This window comes from Haliotis asinina, chromosome 7, assembly GCF_037392515.1.
Source record: "Haliotis asinina isolate JCU_RB_2024 chromosome 7, JCU_Hal_asi_v2, whole genome shotgun sequence".
Taxonomy (NCBI): Eukaryota; Metazoa; Mollusca; class Gastropoda; order Lepetellida; family Haliotidae; genus Haliotis; species Haliotis asinina.
In genome coordinates, this window is record NC_090286.1 from 61,932,478 (window position 1) to 61,952,083 (window position 19,606).

The window sequence follows — 19,606 nt, forward strand, 5'->3', positions numbered from 1 at the left end:
TGCAAAGTGTTCTGCTTTTAATATAAGTACACAGTGTTTCGAATGTTCCCTACTGGGGCATGGTGGGCAAGCTGCCTGAAATGTCAAACTGGTATAGTGATCCAGAGGTGTCTGGATCAAGACCACATGTGAACGGGTGTAAAAACCTTGAAGTCAACTTTGTGTGCAGTCTCTTTCTGTGTTGTCACAACCCCTAGTGTACAGTACACTTAAAAGAACCCATTGGTATATGACAAGATGGGAGGTCACATGAATATGTGCAAACACTAAGTTGCAGAGGTGTCCTCACATAAGAACTGCATCCCATAAGAACCACAGCTTAAAACAGCACATGTTATGTTCCATGCACAGATAAACTACATACTGTCATCTGCCTCTGCTTAATGGGTTTGCCCAAAAGAAAACATACTTGCCACTCATTAACATGCATCTTTCAAGCTCACATTACGTCCTAGTGCAAAATTTTATAGATAATACATAGACATATTGATAAAATATAGAGGTGTGTCTCCAACTTTATTTTATGGACTGATTTCAGTATAGAAGAATTTGTAAGTATAGTTTTGTTTCGATTTCCTTTTAAGACAGAGTTCAAATTATATCCATGAACATAAAAATACATGTGATATCTGATGTTGGAATGATAAGGACAAAGAAAAGAACCAATGAGCGTTGGTAATATGACTGACTTGTACATTTGCTCTAATAATTTTATTGATAATCTGTATTTAAAACTACAAAAACAATTTACCCATGAGGCTTACAGATTTTTGTCTTCAGGAAATCTAAAGGCAGGAAGGAATGAAAACAATATACCAGTCAAAGTAATATTCCATTTAAATACTAAAAGTAATTAATTTTCGGCAGTTTATGGAGAGTATATGGGACAAAAAAAAACAATGAAAAAAATTTTTTGGGTAAGTTTACACTTTTGGCTAATAGAAAACAGTAGGATTTTATTTTATAGTGGTGAAAATCAATTTATTATCTTAATCTTGAAAGAAATATGACCCTGTGGGATCTGTAAAAGAAGAAATAGAATTGGTCAGCCTTACTTCAGTATATGTTTACCTCTGCTCCAATATATTAAGCTTGGCTTGTTTTGATTTGATTTGTTTTCTGTAACATAGGAATACAAGGATATTCACTAACTAGAATGTACCTTTCTCTTTTAAGTCCTTCACTTTCTGGTTATTAGATTACCTTTACCACAACTTAAGATACTGGTAAATTAGACTATAACAAGCTACTTTACCCTTGTAATCTTAAGCATTTAGTTCTTCAGGGAGACCTGTTGGGCTGTGCCTATTACATACCACGGGGCTGCATCTACTTATGTAATAATTCCCTAATTAATCCTTGTAGTTCATGTGTGATGTAGTTCTTATGTGATTAAACCGTTGCAGGTACACCAACATGGAGTGAACTTGGACAAAGTACTGTGTCCCAGTCAACCCAGCTGTGAATGGATACCTAGTTAGGATGAGAAAGTCACAATAAACTCGTGGGCCTTGTGGAAATGAGTTGTATACTCCCAAGGGAGTAAGATTAACATCCAGATTGAGGGAAAATACCAGCAACATGAGCAAGCACGGATATGTTCGCTATAATAATATCCTATAATAATAAAAACAAGTATAGTCACTAAGGTGACATAATCCCCCACCGCAAATGGAATGAAAGTGAAGGTTGTAATTTAAGATGAAGTTAAAATGACAACAAAACCATTCAACCTCACTTGATATCTTGCTCTGTAGTTGATGAAACGCACAAGTATTTTCAAGACTCACTTTGACCTTGACATGAATGCCTCTGTGTAGCAAATATGCAAGTAAGAAAGAAATTGCTTTTTGAAATAAAAATATTCAAGGGAAGTCTTAAAGGTTTATGAAGAAAATCCAGTGAACTATTCGTGAGATATCTTGCCAATCTCAACATGCTGGTTAACGTGATGACATCTAAGTGTCACCATACCTGACTGGGACCTTTCTTATACTGTGATGAAGCCAGGTACCAAGTATGACAAGACTCCAGTCAAGATATTCCAGTTCGAACGTACGGAAGGACGGATCCTAATACTATATTAAGTGCTTCGTGCTAAATGCACGTAGGGGAATAATAATGATTTGGAATATTGTTAAAGGCACTGTTAACCACTACCAAGGATAACCTACAATCCGTTGGATTCTCCCTGCCTGTACTCCGAGGGTTTGAATACAGTCACTGTAAATTTTGTCACTCATCATCCTTCCCTCTTGAAATGGATCATGTGTAATGCTTGTTTAGCAGCCCCGAGCAGCTATGATGCAGTCATTGTCTTGGTGAGAGGAGGACCAGCTCAGTTTACCCACTTAACCATACTAGACAAAGACTTTTAGAGTACACGCAGTGACTAATTATTGGCATGCATGGTGCAGCAATGTCCTGTGTAGAGTGCGATTAGTCGTGGTGAACATACGTCACTGCTTTGTTGATGATGAACCATGCCTCTCAGACTGCAAGAAAATGGCTATCAAATTTCAGTTTGTAGTTGTTTCATTTTGTTTGAATCACTATAGCTACTAATATGAGCCCTGTAGTTGTTAAGGTGTTACACACAGAGAGCGGGTGATGATTCATTAATGCTCATGCCTATATGTTTCCTTATGTCTAGAGCGGCGTAAAACTAAACTCACGCGTTTCTATATGCAAATGTTTCGTTCCACAAGTAGTGAACAACACTGTTGCATTTAATGCGTTTAATCCCACCGCATGATATTTACAAATTCATGAGCTGTTTAGTTCAGTTCCCTTGGATAGGTAGTAGTGTTGTAGAGGATGTCGCCCTCGGCGCTGATGAAGGTGGACACCATCTTTTCTGCTGAGGCCTCGACGTACACAAACCCTCCCATGCTAGTTGGGTCGGCCCAGTGAAATTTTGAACTTCCCTCGGGGACGCTGTCCTTGTGTGCCTCGCTCGTGTCCATCTTGTCAGCACACCCAGACAGGATGAAGTCCAAGGTCACGCCGTCCTTCGCCTCTTGCAGGTGCTGAAGTGGAATAACACCAGGTCAGGACCACGTCCAACGAGCATTTATCTAACACCTTACATAACACATATAACAAAACTCGCAGGCGCATCAGTACTTGTTCAATTCAAACTCAAAGGGTTTGGACACACATTAATGCCGTGCCAACAAAAGTCTCATACAAGCGACACGAAAACATGTTTCTAAATCCTTGATCAGGGTACGACGGGGCTGTGGTTTGGATGGGTCGGAAAGCAATGACAGAGTGTACACCTGGACAGGAGTTGTATGAAAAAGGGTGGTCAGGAGTTGCCCTTTAACAATATCCGACAATATAAGACTGGACAGGTGTTTGCTTATATTCCTTTACAACACCTTCATTGTGTTATCAAGCATCCGAAGAAATATAATACGGCTATTTTGCTTCAGGGTTCGTAGTGCGTTATCTAGCCTATTGCCACCAACACAGGCAAACTGAAGCGCAAATAGGGTTGCGCAACAGAGAGAAAATGATCAGTTCTCCCACATGTGAGCTATGACAGCAAAGTTTGCCGCCAATCAGCCTTTTCGATAAACGTATCCGTTTCACCCTTTGTCCTAGCGCTACCTCCCACATGTAAACTGAGCGATATGATATGTACAAGGAGAAAGTAGGTGAAGCTCTTGTCCCTGGACAATGCATTACTAAACTGACCTACAAACGAAACTTGACACCCGTAATTTCGAACATGTATCTAAAATTTATTAAATCTGTGGTCAGTATGATACTATGACATACCAAAACGACATATGAATCATTAGCCCAAACGCACCAACAGCAGTATTTCGACATTCTTTTCTTCGTTTATATCGTAGGGTTTTTGGTGTGTTTTGGTTTTTTTCTTTCTTTTTTTTTGTGGTTATATACAATATATATATATGAGTGGGTGTGTTTTGTTTATTGTTTTTGTGGGGTTTTTTTTATTTTGAAGGATATTTCTCAAAATTCATGTATGCTGACGACGACTGCACATGCATTACACAGAGAGAATGCCAAGGCAAACATCACAACAACCAGAGAGAATCGTGGTATGTCACATTGCCAGAACACTTGGCTGCTACCAAGAAACCGAGAAACCATTGTCAACCTGTTTAACCGTTTCCAGCAGACTGTTCAGACCGATGACCATCCCAGTTGTGACAACAGACACAAGGGACCATGTTTCAGACTTCCTTGCTCAGAAAAAGTGGACGTTTTGCCATGGTCATCACGTTCCCCAGATTTATCACTCATTGAGCATGTCTGGGATCATCTTGGACGATAGTTGAGACTTTGACAGCAACCGCGACAGACCAGAGAGCAACTTGGACAGGCACTTCATGATGAGTGGAGACAGATTCATCCGAGGCCTTACGATCTCTTTGAGGCATTGTGTCATGGCCTGTATCAGCGCCAATGGAGATGACACAAGATTTTGATTTTGAATATCCATGCATGTCCGTTGACAAACATTCATTATGAACATCATGAAAGGGCATGGTCTTTACACTGTTAATGGTTTTCATACCCCTTGCATCTTTCGTGACTCAAGCTCCGTATGTTTCAACAACCACTCATGACTGTTTGCCGAATCATGCAGTATTGGCCATTACATACTATCCCGCTATCACCATATGAATTGGGTTTGTTTTTTTCCCTGCATGACTGAAGCGAATGGATGTAAAGTTTCGAATGGACGTCAGTGTATGTGTGAGTGACCTCGTCAGTGTATCCCACCAGAGACCATATGGTCTTTGATCCCACCTGGAGGTTGTGGTCATGTCCAGACATGTGACCGCTGGCTCGGTGCTTGTACAGCAGAGGTTGTAGCATGGCCACCAGGGCCAGAGTAGGGCCGTGCTCCGCGATGGACAACACCGGGTAGTGGCCAGCAGTGAACAGATACGTGGCCCTGTAATCAGAAGAAAGGGAGGTAGTTACTAGCTGGGTACAGACAGGTGGCCCTGTAATCAGAAGAAGAGCAGGTAGTTACTAGCTGGGTACAGACAGGTGGCCCTGCAATCAGAAGAAGGGCAGGTTGGTACTCGCTGGGTACAGATCGGTGTCTCTGTAATCAGAAGAAGAGCAGGTAGTTACTAGCTTGGTACAGATCGGTGACCCTGTAATCAGAGGAAGGACAGGTTGGTACTCGCTGGGTACAGACAGGTGGCCCTGTAATCAGAGGAAGGGCAGGTTGGTACTAGCTGGGTACAGATCGGTGGCCCTGTAATCAGAAGAAAGGGAGGTAGTTACTAGCTGGGTACAGACGGGTGGCCCTGTAATCAGAAGAAGAGCAGGTAGTTACTAGCTGGGTACAGATACGTGGCCCTGTAATCAGAAGAAAGGGAGGTAGTTACTAGCTGGGTACAGACAGGTGACCCTGTAATCAGAAGAAGAGCAGGTAGTTACTAGCTAGGTACAGATCGGTGACCCTGTAATCAGAGGAAGGGAAGGTAGTTACTAGCTGGGTACAGACAGGTGGCCCTGTAATCAGAAGAAGGGCAGGTTGGTACTCGCTGGGTACAGATCGGTGTCTCTGTAACCAGAAGAAGAGCAGGTAGTTACTAGCTTGGTACAGATCGGTGACCCTGTAATCAGAAGAAGGACAGGTTGGTACTCGCTGGGTACAGACAGGTGGCCCTGTAATCAGAGGAAGGGCAGGTTGGTACTAGCTGGGTACAGATCGGTGACCCTGCAATCAGAAGAAGGGAAGGTAGTTACTAGCTGGGTACAGATCGGTGACCCTGTAATCAGAAGAAGGGAAGGTAGTTACTAGCTGGGTACAGACAGGTGGCCCTGTAATCAGAGGAAGGGCAGGTTGGTACTAGCTGGGTACAGATCGGCGACCCTGTAATCAGAGGAAGGGAAGGTAGTTACTAGCTGGGTACAGATCGGTGACCCTGTAATCAGAAGAAGGGAAGGTAGTTACTAGCTGGGTACAGACAGGTGGCCCTGTAATCAGAGGAAGGGCAGGTTGGTACTAGCTGGGTACAGATCGGTGACCCTGTAATCAGAGGAAGGGAAGGTAGTTACTAGGTGGGTACAGATCGGTGTCCCTGTAATCAGAAGAAGGGAAGGTAGCTACTAGCTGGGTACAGACAGGTGACCCTGTAATCGGAAGAAGGGAAGGTAGCTACTCGCTGGGTACAGACAGGTGGCCCTGTAATCAGAAGAAGGGCAGGTTGGTACTCGCTGGGTACAGACAGGTGACCCTGTAATCAGAGGAAGGGCAGGTTGGTACTCGCTGGGTACAGATCGGTGACCCTGTAATCAGAGGAAGGGAAGGTAGCTACTAGCTGGGTACAGACAGGTGACCCTGTAATCAGAAGAAGGGCAGGTTGGTACTCGCTGGGTACAGACAGGTGGCCCTGTAATCAGAGGAAGGGCAAGTTGGTACTAGCTGGGTAGAGATCGGTGGCCCTGTAATCAGAGGAAAGGCAGGTAGTTACTAGCTGGGTACAGATACGTGGCTGTGTGACAAATGGACCGGTGCCCGTGTTCGGTTATCACAACACGTAACTAGATCTACACTCAAGTTATCCTAATGTCAATGTCCTCGCAATAAATAGGTTTATTATCTTGCTCAGTGTCGAAGTCACCGAAGATTTTCGCAGATCAGAGAAGAAAAGATGCACAGGTGCGACTATACGACATTTGATAATTTTATTTTCTATATCGAAACAAGACAAAAGAATTGCAATATTACCTACTACTCGTTTAATGACAGCCCGCACCCAGTTTCAGCATTCAGAACAGACAGGCATGTCAAAACAAGCGTTTGAAGTTTAAAGCTGAAAACACACTCTATAAACATGCATCGAGATTTCCACGTGGAACCTCGTGAAATAGATATAGTCGATAAGTTTGTACAGCATTTGATTATGCGTCTCCTGTATCGATACAACCCCAGTGACCAGTTTTCTCCAACAGGGTGTCAACACTGACCCACAAATTGGACAGGAACATCATGCACAGCTGTAGACTGGGTGTGGTATACTGTCATGCCAGCTGTATCAGCAGCGTCGGTGCATCACGTCCACTACAACACCCTGGGGACGTGTGGTACAGTGGATGTATGACCTTGCATTGAACACTGCGGATTCGATCCATGACAGTGTGATATTAAAAGTTTGTTTCAATATGATCTTTTTTGTTGCACTGTTTTGCACTCAGTATGAATAGAGATAAAACAGAATCAGTGTTAGCATACTATATCGGAGTTATATTTGTTTCATAAGACAGTTGGACATTGTAACTTCACTTCCAAAACCGAGACTACTTCGGGATATTTATGATACAAACAGGGACATACTGTACCAGGTAGAACGGAGGCTGAACCTACGAATATTACGTACTTGCTGGCTCGCAGCTGTTGATCAATCCAGATCCATTGGGAGGCGGCGGCCTTGACGTCCTCGGGTCCTTCCGGATGCAGTATTACATCGTCGGCTTGTCCACAGAGCACCACAGTGTCAATCATGACGAAGTCGATAGTGGCGTTACTGTTGGGGATGTTGAAGCGCAGGGGGTAGTAGAAGTCGGGGAACCGCCTGCGGTGGTAAACGTTGAGCGAGATTGTTTTTACGCCTATTTGTAAGTTTGAAGTCACAATTCAAAATTATCCTTATTTTCTCCGGTATGTTCACATGCTGTTTGTTTGTGTGGCCGGTTGACTAGTGTTCAACGCTGCACTCAGCAAAATTCCAGTTGTATGGAAGCGCTCTGTAAACAATCGAATCTGGACCAGACAACCCCATGATCAATATCATGAGCATCAATCCATGCAAATGCACTAACATGATATGTTTAAATGAAGTCGAGCCTGAAAACCCAGTCCCCTTAGTCGCCTCTACGACAAGCATGGGTTGCTGAAAACCCAATCCTCTTAGTAGCCTCTACGACAAGCATGGGTTGCTGAAAACCCAGTCCCCTTAGTCGCCTCTACGACAAGCATGGGTTGCTGAAAACCCAATTCCCTTAGTCTCCTCTACGACAAGTATGAGTCGCTGAAAACCCAATTCCCTTAGTCGCCTCTACGACAAGAATGGGTTACTGAAAACCCAATTCCCTTAGTCTCCTCTACGACAAGCATGGGTTACAGAAAACTCAATCTCGTTAGTCTCCTCTACGACAAGAATGGGTTACTGAAAACCCAATCCCCTTAGTCTCCTCTGCGACAAGCATGGGTTGCTGAAAACCCAATCCCCTTAGTCTCCTCTACGACAAGAATGGGTTGCTGAAAACCCAATCCCCTTAGTCGCCTCTACGACAAGCATGGGTTGCTGAAAACCCAATCCTCTTAGTAGCCTCTACGACAAGCATGGGTTGCTGAAAACCCAATCCCCTTAGTCTCCTCTACGACAAGCATGGGTTGCTGAAAACCCAATCCTCTTAGTAGCCTCTACGACAAGCATGGGTTGCTGAAAACCCAGTCCCCTTAGTCGCCTCTGCGACAAGCATGGGTTGCTGAAAACCCAATCCCCTAGTCTCCTCTACGACAAGAATGGGTTACTGAAAACCCAAACCCCTTAGTCGCCTCTACGACAAGAATGGGTTACTGAAAACCCAATCCCCTTAGTCTCCTCTACGACAAGCATGGGTTACTGAAAACTCAATCTCGTTAGTCTCCTCTACGACAAGAATGGGTTACTGAAAACCCAATCCCCTTAGTCTCCTCTACGACAAGCATGGGTTACAGAAACCCCTTAGTCTCCTCTACGACAAGCATGGGTTACTGAAAACTCAATCCCCTTAGTCTCCTCTACGACAAGCATGGGTTACCCAAACCCCTTAGTCGCCTCTACGACAAGCATGGGTTACTGAAAACCCAATCCCCTTAGTCTCCTCTACGACAAGCATGGGTTGCTGAAAACTCAGTCCCCTTAGTCTCCTCTACGACAAGCATGGGTTACAGAAAACTCAATCTCGTTAGTCTCCTCTACGACAAGCATGGGTTACTGAAAACCCAATCCCCTTAGTCTCCTCTACGACAAGCATGGGTTACTGAAAACTCAATCTCCTTAGTCGCCTCTACGACAAGCATGGGTTACTGAAAACCCAATCCCCTTAGTCTCCTCTACGACAAGCATGGGTTACTGAAAACTCACTCCCCTTAGTCTCCTCTACGACAAGCATGGGTTACAGAAAACTCAATCTCGTTAGTCTCCTCTACGACAAGAATGGGTTACTGAAAACCCAATCCCCTTAGTCTCCTCTACGACAAGCATGGGTTACTGAAAACCCAATCCCCTTAGTCGCCTCTACGACAAGCATGGGTTGCTGAAAACCCAATCCTCTTAGTAGCCTCTACGACAAGCATGGGTTGCTGAAAACCCAGTCCCCTTAGTCGCCTCTGCGACAAGCATGGGTTACTGAAAACCCAATCCCCTTAGTCTCCTCTACGACAAGCATGGGTTACTGAAAACTCACTCCCCTTAGTCTCCTCTACGACAAGCATGGGTTACAGAAAACTCAATCTCGTTAGTCTCCTCTACGACAAGAATGGGTTACTGAAAACCCAATCCCCTTAGTCTCCTCTACGACAAGCATGGGTTACTGAAAACTCAATCCCCTTAGTCGCCTCTACGACAAGCATGGGTTACTGAAAACCCAATCCCCTTAGTCGCCTCTACGACAAGCATGGGTTGCTGAAAACTCAATCTCGTTAGTCTCCTCTACGACAAGAATGGGTTACTGAAAACCCAATCCCCTTAGTCTCCTCTACGACAAGCATGGGTTACAGAAACCTCAATCTCGTTAGTCTCCTCTACGACAAGAATGGGTTACTGAAAACCCAATCCCCTTAGTCTCCTCTACGACAAGCATGGGTTACTGAAAACTCAATCTCGTTAGTCTCCTCTACGACAAGAATGGGTTACTGAAAACCCAATCCCCTTAGTCTCCTCTACGACAAGCATGGGTTGCTGAAAACCCAATCCCCTTAGTCGCCTCTACGACAAGCATGGGTTGCTGAAAACCCAATCCTCTTAGTAGCCTCTACGACAAGCATGGGTTGCTGAAAACCCAATCCCCTTAGTCGCCTCTGCGACAAGCATGGGTTGCTGAAAACTCACTCCCCTTAGTCGCATCTGCGACAAGCATGGGTTGCTGAAAACCCAATCCCCTTAGTCGCCTCTACGACAAGCACGGGTTCTCAATTCTAAACACGTTCTTCACGGAGCTGTTCACATGCCGATGAGTTATGACTGAGATATTGATTAAAACCGCGAAATCTTACATAATGTTTACGTAACGTCCCACGATCACGTTAGTGTACTCCTGACTGACATGACGTACCATTTGTTGGATTTCTTGGAGTACATAATTTCAGCTGAGACGTTGCCGCGATGGTCGTGGTTGCCGGCCACGATGTACCACGGCACTTGCAGTGATGGGGCTGTGTACACGTCCTCGAAAGTGTTCTTGGCAAAAAGGAAGCAGATAAATGAATGGTTTTTTTTGTCCATAATGAAAACGTGTCATGCCATGTCGGTGAATATCACAGGTTCTAATAACCAGTAGTGAATCTAACACATGGTGACAGACACACCCACCTTACGTGAGTCATCGTGATGTTCAGATAGTTTCTTCCCTGGTGATAGTTGTCTGTTGGCTGTTTGATTAACGTTACTTACAGGAAACATGCATATGAAAGCAGATAGCGAGTGTAACTGTGTTAAGCCTCGGCACCACATCTTCTGTCAATAGTCCTTTTAATAACCGAGCTTCTGAGCCTGTCAAAGTACTTGAGTGGTCATAGTTTCAATCAGTTAATTATTCAGAGAATATCGAGCATTGCACAATGCAAAGTTCAATCATTTGAGATGCTGCAGTAGTACACACAGCTGAAACAAACATGGAAAACCCGTCGAGTGCTGTGTTTGTGCGTCTTACCTGAAATCGTGCGTCATCCACGTCTTTAATACCGTAGTCGTAGAAGTTGTCGCCCAGTTCCATCACGAAGTGGATGCCGCCCACCTTCTGCGCCCACATGGCCATACGGTCGGCCGTGCCCAGTTCGAGGGGTGTGGTGTAGGGGTAGGTGTCTGCCCCACCGTTGTCGCCGATCACGATGAAGCGTAGGGTGTTGTCGGCCGCCAGGCATCCTGATGGTGAAGTAGTAAAGGCAACAGACCGGCATTATTTCACCTGACTGATATATGTTTGAAGTACTGGATCTGATTTTCAAAAGGTCAAACCCCGGCGTCGAACCCATGCCATGCTGTCAACAGTTATTTATGCCTCCTTACTCAGTAATGTGTTTTCATAGTATTTCTCTATGACTATGTGACCATGTTGAGAGTAGAGATGGTTACAGTATGCATAGAAGGGTTCTGAAGCTGCTTCTGTATCGTAAACTGACAGTCCTTCAGGGCGAGGGGGTAACCTAGTGGCTAAAACGTCCACTCGTCACAGCGAAGGCCCTGTTCTATTCCCCATATAGGCACAATGTGTGAAGGCCATTTCTGGAGTTTTCTCGCTGTGATGTTGCTAGACTATTGCTAAAATCGACGTAGGCCCATACTCACACAATCACAGTCAGTTAACCTGTGGGGACGGAGGATAGAATGTGTTCCCAAGACGCCATTGCTGGCCGACCCCATTGAGCATCTTGTAAGGGTGAGAATCGGTCTTTTGCAAATCATGGTCGCATGCCAGACCTACAGATTTTCCTTCCTGAACATTAACATTGGTAAGATTGGTAAAGTGTCCAGTTTGGTAGTTTCCTGCTGGTCGTCAGAGTGACATAACATGTATGCTTCTCTCGAGGGTAATGCGGTCTGATGTTTGCATCTTTGAACCATTGTCCTGTAGACCGCTACGAAATACTTTTATCAGTATTACCCAAGGGAGAACATACAAAAAACCAAACCCAACAAATGTAGAGTCATCTCCCTTCCATCAATTTGCTTTCCCATAAACATCGGTAATTTCCGTGCAACATGCGCTCTTCAGTGTTATTCGAGACTGGCTAAGAAGTACTATCACATGAGTTACCTCGCTTGTAAATGGGCTACATTGAAAATATTAGAATAGCGCTTAGCCAATCAAAAAACGGCATTTATGTGCGAGGTAAGATAAATGAGAATAGTGGATCAATTCTAATAAATCTGACGGATTATTCCATTGCAGAAAGCCACTTATGCTGTCGAATAAACGTATACAAAAGGCATATGACATAGTTGCCTTCATCTGATACAGCTGTTATCAGCTGGGCAGTGTTTGGTTTGTACCCATTCTTTGTGGGTGAAAAGTCTGTTTAAGAACACCTGAACACCTTGTTTGAGAGTGATCCATCAGTGTAGTCAGTGTATGTAGGTGTTAGCCAGTGACTGTTACTGATCACTGGGTGCCTAATATAGCTACACATATACAAACACGCTATACAACAATGATATTGTGGTTTCTGGTTTCCGGTTTTCGATTTATATCCTACGACTGCATCGTCCAAATACAGTTAATGCTTTGATGCGAGATATTATGTGTCATGGTAGGGAACTATGTTGTCCATGTTGCATACACTAACCTCGAGCAATGTTGAATGGTCACTTACAGATACCTACCCTGTCAAAACGTCCCGACACATCTTAATGTGTTGTGGAGGAAACGCCCACCCAAAGCACGGTAGTAAATATGAAACGGGTCAGGGAAATGTTTGATAGCTACAGTGCATTGAGAGACGATGATTATTTCCCCCCGTAAATATACATGAACGTGACTGCCAGCCAAGGGTTTCAGAATCAAAAGTGGTGAAATGTTATGGTCATCTTCTTTGAAAACGGTTACGGCAGCAAACAGCAGAAAATGGCTGACAACTTCCTAACGCCGTATTCTTGTACATTTATCGAGCACTTACCATTGCAACATGTTGGTTGTACTCTCACGAATCAAGTCTTGATTAAAGTATTTACCTGTAGCTGCCAGGGCCAGGAGAACAAGGGAGAAGGGGACTGTCACCATGTTGTCCGTATGACTGTCTAATCTAATCTGAATACCTTCCTTGCGACTAATTGGGACCTATTCACCGTGCACTACTGAACGGCAGGTGCTTATCCGCGTGATCAGCTGATTTCATGAGCCATTACACGTATCAACATGGATATTTATGCGAGCAACTGACTGAAACAGGGATGTCATATTGTATAAGGACCATCCGAGACAGCCAGATGGTCGCTGACATGTAGATACACTGACTGAAACAGGGATGTCATGTTGTACAAGGACCATCCGAGATGGCCAGATAGTCGTTGACCACTGACTGAAACAGGGATGTCATGCTGTACAAGGACCATCCGAGATGACCAGATGGTTGTTCACATGTTCATACACTGACTGAAACAGGGATCTCATGCTGTACAAGGACCATCCGAGATGACCAGATGGTTGTTCACATCTTCATACACAGACTGAAACAGGGATGTCATGCTGTACAAGGACCATCCGAGATGACCAGATGGTCGTTGACATGTTCATACACTGACTGAAACAGGGATGTCATGCTGTACAAGGACCATCCGAGATGACCAGATGGTCGTTGACATGTTCATACACTGACTGAAACAGGGATGTCATGCTGTACAAGGACCATCCGAGATGGCCAGATAGTTGTTCACATGTTCATACACTGACTGAAACGGGGATGTCATGCTGTACAAGGACCATCCGAGATGACCAGATAGTTGTTCACATCTTCATACACTGACTGAAACGGGGATGTCATGCTGTACAAGGACCATCCGAGATGGCCAGATAGTTGTTCACATGTTCATACACTGACTGAAACAGGGATGTCATGCTGTACAAGGACCATCCGAGATGGCCAGATAGTTGTTCACATGTTCATACACTGACTGAAACAGGGATGTCATGCTGTACAAGGACCATCCGAGATGGCCAGATAGTTGTTCACATGTTCATACACTGACTGAAACAGGGATGTCATGCTGTACAAGGACCATCCGAGATGGCCAGATAGTTGTTCACATGTTCATACACTGACTGAAACAGGGATGTCATGCTGTACAAGGACCATCCGAGATGGCCAGATAGTTGTTCACATGTTCATACACTGACTGAAACAGGGATGTCATGCTGTACAAGGACCATCCGAGATGACCAGATAGTTGTTCACATGTTCATACACTGACTGAAACAGGGATGTCATGCTGTACAAGGACCATCCGAGATGGCCAGATAGTTGTTCACATGTTCATACACTGACTGAAACAGGGATGTCATGCTGTACAAGGACCATCCGAGATGGCCAGATAGTTGTTCACATGTTCATACACTGACTGAAACAGGGATGTCATGCTGCACAAGGACCATCCGAGATGGCCAGATAGTTGTTCACATGTACATACACTGACTGAAACAGGGATGTCATGCTGCACAAGGACCATCCGAGATGGCCAGATAGTTGTTCACATGTACATACACTGACTGAAACAGGGATGTCATGCTGTACAAGGACCATCCGAGATGACCAGATAGTTGTTCACATGTTCATACACTGACTGAAACAGGGATGTCATGCTGCACAAGGACCATCCGAGATGGCCAGATAGTTGTTCACATGTACATACACTGACTGAAACAGGGATGTCATGCTGTACAAGGACCATCCGAGATGGCCAGATAGTTGTTCACATGTACATACACTGACTGAAACAGGGATGTCATGCTGTACAAGGACCATCCGAGATGGCCAGATAGTTGTTCACATGTTCATACACTGACTGAAACAGGGATGTCATGCTGCACAAGGACCATCCGAGATGGCCAGATAGTTGTTCACATGTTCATACACTGACTGAAACAGGGATGTCATGCTGTACAAGGACCATCCGAGATGGCCAGATAGTTGTTCACATGTACATACACTGACTGAAACAGGGATGTCATGCTGTACAAGGACCATCCGAGATGGCCAGATAGTTGTTCACATGTTCATACACTGACTGAAACAAGGATGCCATGCTGCACAAGGACCATCCGAGATGGCCAGATAGTTGTTCACATGTACATACACTGACTGAAACGGGGATGTCATGCTGCACAAGGACCATCCGAGATGGCCAGATAGTTGTTCACATGTTCATACACTGACTGAAACAGGGATGTCATGCTGCACAAGGACCATCCGAGATGGCCAGATAGTTGTTCACATGTACATACACTGACTGAAACAGGGATGTCATGCTGTACAAGGACCATCCGAGATGGCCAGATAGTTGTTCACATGTTCATACACTGACTGAAACAGGGATGTCATGCTGCACAAGGACCATCCGAGATGGCCAGATAGTTGTTCACATGTACATACACTGACTGAAACAGGGATGTCATGCTGCACAAGGACCATCCGAGATGGCCAGATAGTTGTTCACATGTACATACACTGACTGAAACAGGGATGTCATGCTGTACAAGGACCATCCGAGATGGCCAGATAGTTGTTCACATGTTCATACACTGACTGAAACAGGGATGTCATGCTGCACAAGGACCATCCGAGATGGCCAGATAGTTGTTCACATGTTCATACACTGACTGAAACAGGGATGTCATGCTGTACAAGGACCATCCGAGATGGCCAGATAGTTGTTCACATGTACATACACTGACTGAAACAGGGATGTCATGCTGTACAAGGACCATCCGAGATGGCCAGATAGTTGTTCACATGTTCATACACTGACTGAAACGGGGATGTCATGCTGCACAAGGACCATCCGAGATGGCCAGATAGTTGTTCACATGTTCATACACTGACTGAAACAAGGATGTCATGCTGTACAAGCACCATCCGAGATGGCCAGATAGTTGTTCACATGTACATACACTGACTGAAACAGGGATGTCATGCTGCACAAGGACCATCCGAGATGGCCAGATAGTTGTTCACATGTACATACACTGACTGAAACAGGAATGTCATGCTGTACAAGGACCATCCGAGATGGCCAGATAGTTGTTCACATGTACATACACTGACTGAAACAGGGATGTCATGCTGTACAAGGACCATCCGAGATGGCCAGATAGTTGTTCACATGTTCATACACTGACTGAAACAGGGATGTCATGCTGTACAAGGACCATCCCAGATGGCCAGATAGTTGTTCACATGTACATACACTGACTGAAACAGGGATGTCATGCTGTACAAGGACCATCCGAGATGGCCAGATAGTTGTTCACATGTTCATACACTGACTGAAACGGGGATGTCATGCTGCACAAGGACCATCCGAGATGGCCAGATAGTTGTTCACATGTTCATACACTGACTGAAACAAGGATGTCATGCTGTACAAGCACCATCCGAGATGGCCAGATAGTTGTTCACATGTACATACACTGACTGAAACAGGGATGTCATGCTGCACAAGGACCATCCGAGATGGCCAGATAGTTGTTCACATGTTCATACACTGACTGAAACGGGGATGTCATGCTGCACAAGGACCATCCGAGATGGCCAGATAGTTGTTCACATGTTCATACACTGACTGAAACAGGGATGTCATGCTGTACAAGGACCATCCGAGATGACCAGATGGTTGTTCACATGTTCATACACTGACTGAAACAGGGATGTCATGCTGTACAAGGACCATCCGAGATGACCAGATGGTTGTTCACATCTTCATACACAGACTGAAACAGGGATGTCATGCTGTACAAGGACCATCCGAGATGACCAGATGGTCGTTGACATGTTCATACACTGACTGAAACAGGGATGTCATGCTGTACAAGGACCATCCGAGATGACCAGATGGTTGTTCACATCTTCATACACTGACTGAAACAGGGATGTCATGCTGTACAAGGACCATCCGAGATGACCAGATGGTCGTTGACATGTTCATACACTGACTGAAACAGGGATGTCATGCTGTACAAGGACCATCCGAGATGGCCAGATAGTTGTTCACATGTTCATACACTGACTGAAACGGGGATGTCATGCTGTACAAGGACCATCCGAGATGACCAGATAGTTGTTCACATCTTCATACACTGACTGAAACGGGGATGTCATGCTGTACAAGGACCATCCGAGATGGCCAGATAGTTGTTCACATGTTCATACACTGACTGAAACAGGGATGTCATGCTGTACAAGGACCATCCGAGATGGCCAGATAGTTGTTCACATGTTCATACACTGACTGAAACAGGGATGTCATGCTGTACAAGGACCATCCGAGATGGCCAGATAGTTGTTCACATGTTCATACACTGACTGAAACAGGGATGTCATGCTGTACAAGGACCATCCGAGATGGCCAGATAGTTGTTCACATGTTCATACACTGACTGAAACAGGGATGTCATGCTGTACAAGGACCATCCGAGATGGCCAGATAGTTGTTCACATGTTCATACACTGACTGAAACAGGGATGTCATGCTGTACAAGGACCATCCGAGATGACCAGATAGTTGTTCACATGTTCATACACTGACTGAAACAGGGATGTCATGCTGTACAAGGACCATCCGAGATGGCCAGATAGTTGTTCACATGTTCATACACTGACTGAAACAGGGATGTCATGCTGTACAAGGACCATCCGAGATGGCCAGATAGTTGTTCACATGTTCATACACTGACTGAAACAGGGATGTCATGCTGCACAAGGACCATCCGAGATGGCCAGATAGTTGTTCACATGTACATACACTGACTGAAACAGGGATGTCATGCTGCACAAGGACCATCCGAGATGGCCAGATAGTTGTTCACATGTACATACACTGACTGAAACAGGGATGTCATGCTGTACAAGGACCATCCGAGATGGCCAGATAGTTGTTCACATGTTCATACACTGACTGAAACAGGGATGTCATGCTGCACAAGGACCATCCGAGATGGCCAGATAGTTGTTCACATGTTCATACACTGACTGAAACAGGGATGTCATGCTGTACAAGGACCATCCGAGATGGCCAGATAGTTGTTCACATGTACATACACTGACTGAAACAGGGATGTCATGCTGCACAAGGACCATCCGAGATGGCCAGATAGTTGTTCACATGTTCATACACTGACTGAAACAAGGATGCCATGCTGCACAAGGACCATCCGAGATGGCCAGATAGTTGTTCACATGTACATACACTGACTGAAACGGGGATGTCATGCTGCACAAGGACCATCCGAGATGGCCAGATAGTTGTTCACATGTTCATACACTGACTGAAACAGGGATGTCATGCTGCACAAGGACCATCCGAGATGGCCAGATAGTTGTTCACATGTACATACACTGACTGAAACAGGGATGTCATGCTGTACAAGGACCATCCGAGATGGCCAGATAGTTGTTCACATGTTCATACACTGACTGAAACAGGGATGTCATGCTGCACAAGGACCATCCGAGATGGCCAGATAGTTGTTCACATGTTCATACACTGACTGAAACAGGGATGTCATGCTGTACAAGGACCATCCGAGATGGCCAGATAGTTGTTCACATGTACATACACTGACTGAAACAGGGATGTCATGCTGTACAAGGACCATCCGAGATGGCCAGATAGTTGTTCACATGTTCATACACTGACTGAAACAGGGATGTCATGCTGCACAAGGACCATCCGAGATGGCCAGATAGTTGTTCACATGTTCATACACTGACTGAAACAGGGATGTCATGCTGTACAAGGACCATCCGAGATGGCCAGATAGTTGTTCACATGTACATACACTGACTGAAACAGGGATGTCATGCTGTACAAGGACCATCCGAGATGGCCAGATAGTTGTTCACATGTTCATACACTGACTGAAACGGGGATGTCATGCTGCACAAGGACCATCCGAGATGGCCAGATAGTTGTTCACATGTTCATACACTGACTGAAACAAGGATGTCATGCTGTACAAGCACCATCCGAGATGGCCAGATAGTTGTTCACATGTACATACACTGACTGAAACAGGGATGTCATGCTGCACAAGGACCATCCGAGATGGCCAGATAGTTGTTCACATGTACATACACTGACTGAAACAGGAATGTCATGCTGTACAAGGACCATCCGAGATGGCCAGATAGTTGTTCACATGTACATACACTGACTGAAACAGGGATGTCATGCTGTACAAGGACCATCCGAGATGGCCAGATAGTTGTTCACATGTTCATACACTGACTGAAACAGGGATGTCATGCTGTACAAGGACCATCCGAGATGGCCAGATAGTTGTTCACATGTACATACACTGACTGAAACAGGGATGTCATGCTGTACAAGGACCATCCGAGATGGCCAGATAGTTGTTCACATGTTCATACACTGACTGAAACGGGGATGTCATGCTGCACAAGGACCATCCGAGATGGCCAGATAGTTGTTCACATGTTCATACACTGACTGAAACAAGGATGTCATGCTGTACAAGCACCATCCGAGATGGCCAGATAGTTGTTCACATGTACATACACTGACTGAAACAGGGATGTCATGCTGCACAAGGACCATCCGAGATGGCCAGATAGTTGTTCACATGTTCATACACTGACTGAAACGGGGATGTCATGCTGCACAAGGAC

The 19,606-nt window shown here is 45.0% G+C and overlaps 1 protein-coding gene across 1 annotated transcript; it reads right to left on the bottom strand.

Moving 5' to 3' along the window:
• Positions 1–2,723: 2,723 nt before the first annotated feature.
• On the bottom strand, positions 2,724–13,025 carry LOC137290834 (tartrate-resistant acid phosphatase type 5-like). Its single transcript, XM_067821979.1, has 6 exons — positions 12,939–13,025; positions 10,921–11,132; positions 10,324–10,448; positions 7,383–7,577; positions 4,792–4,939; positions 2,724–3,029 (listed from the first exon to the last, which is right to left on the bottom strand). The coding sequence occupies exons 1-6, from the start codon at positions 12,985–12,987 to the stop codon at positions 2,778–2,780; spliced, it is 981 nt and encodes a 326-aa protein (XP_067678080.1). The 5' UTR covers positions 12,988–13,025; the 3' UTR covers positions 2,724–2,777.
• Positions 13,026–19,606: the final 6,581 nt, after the last annotated feature.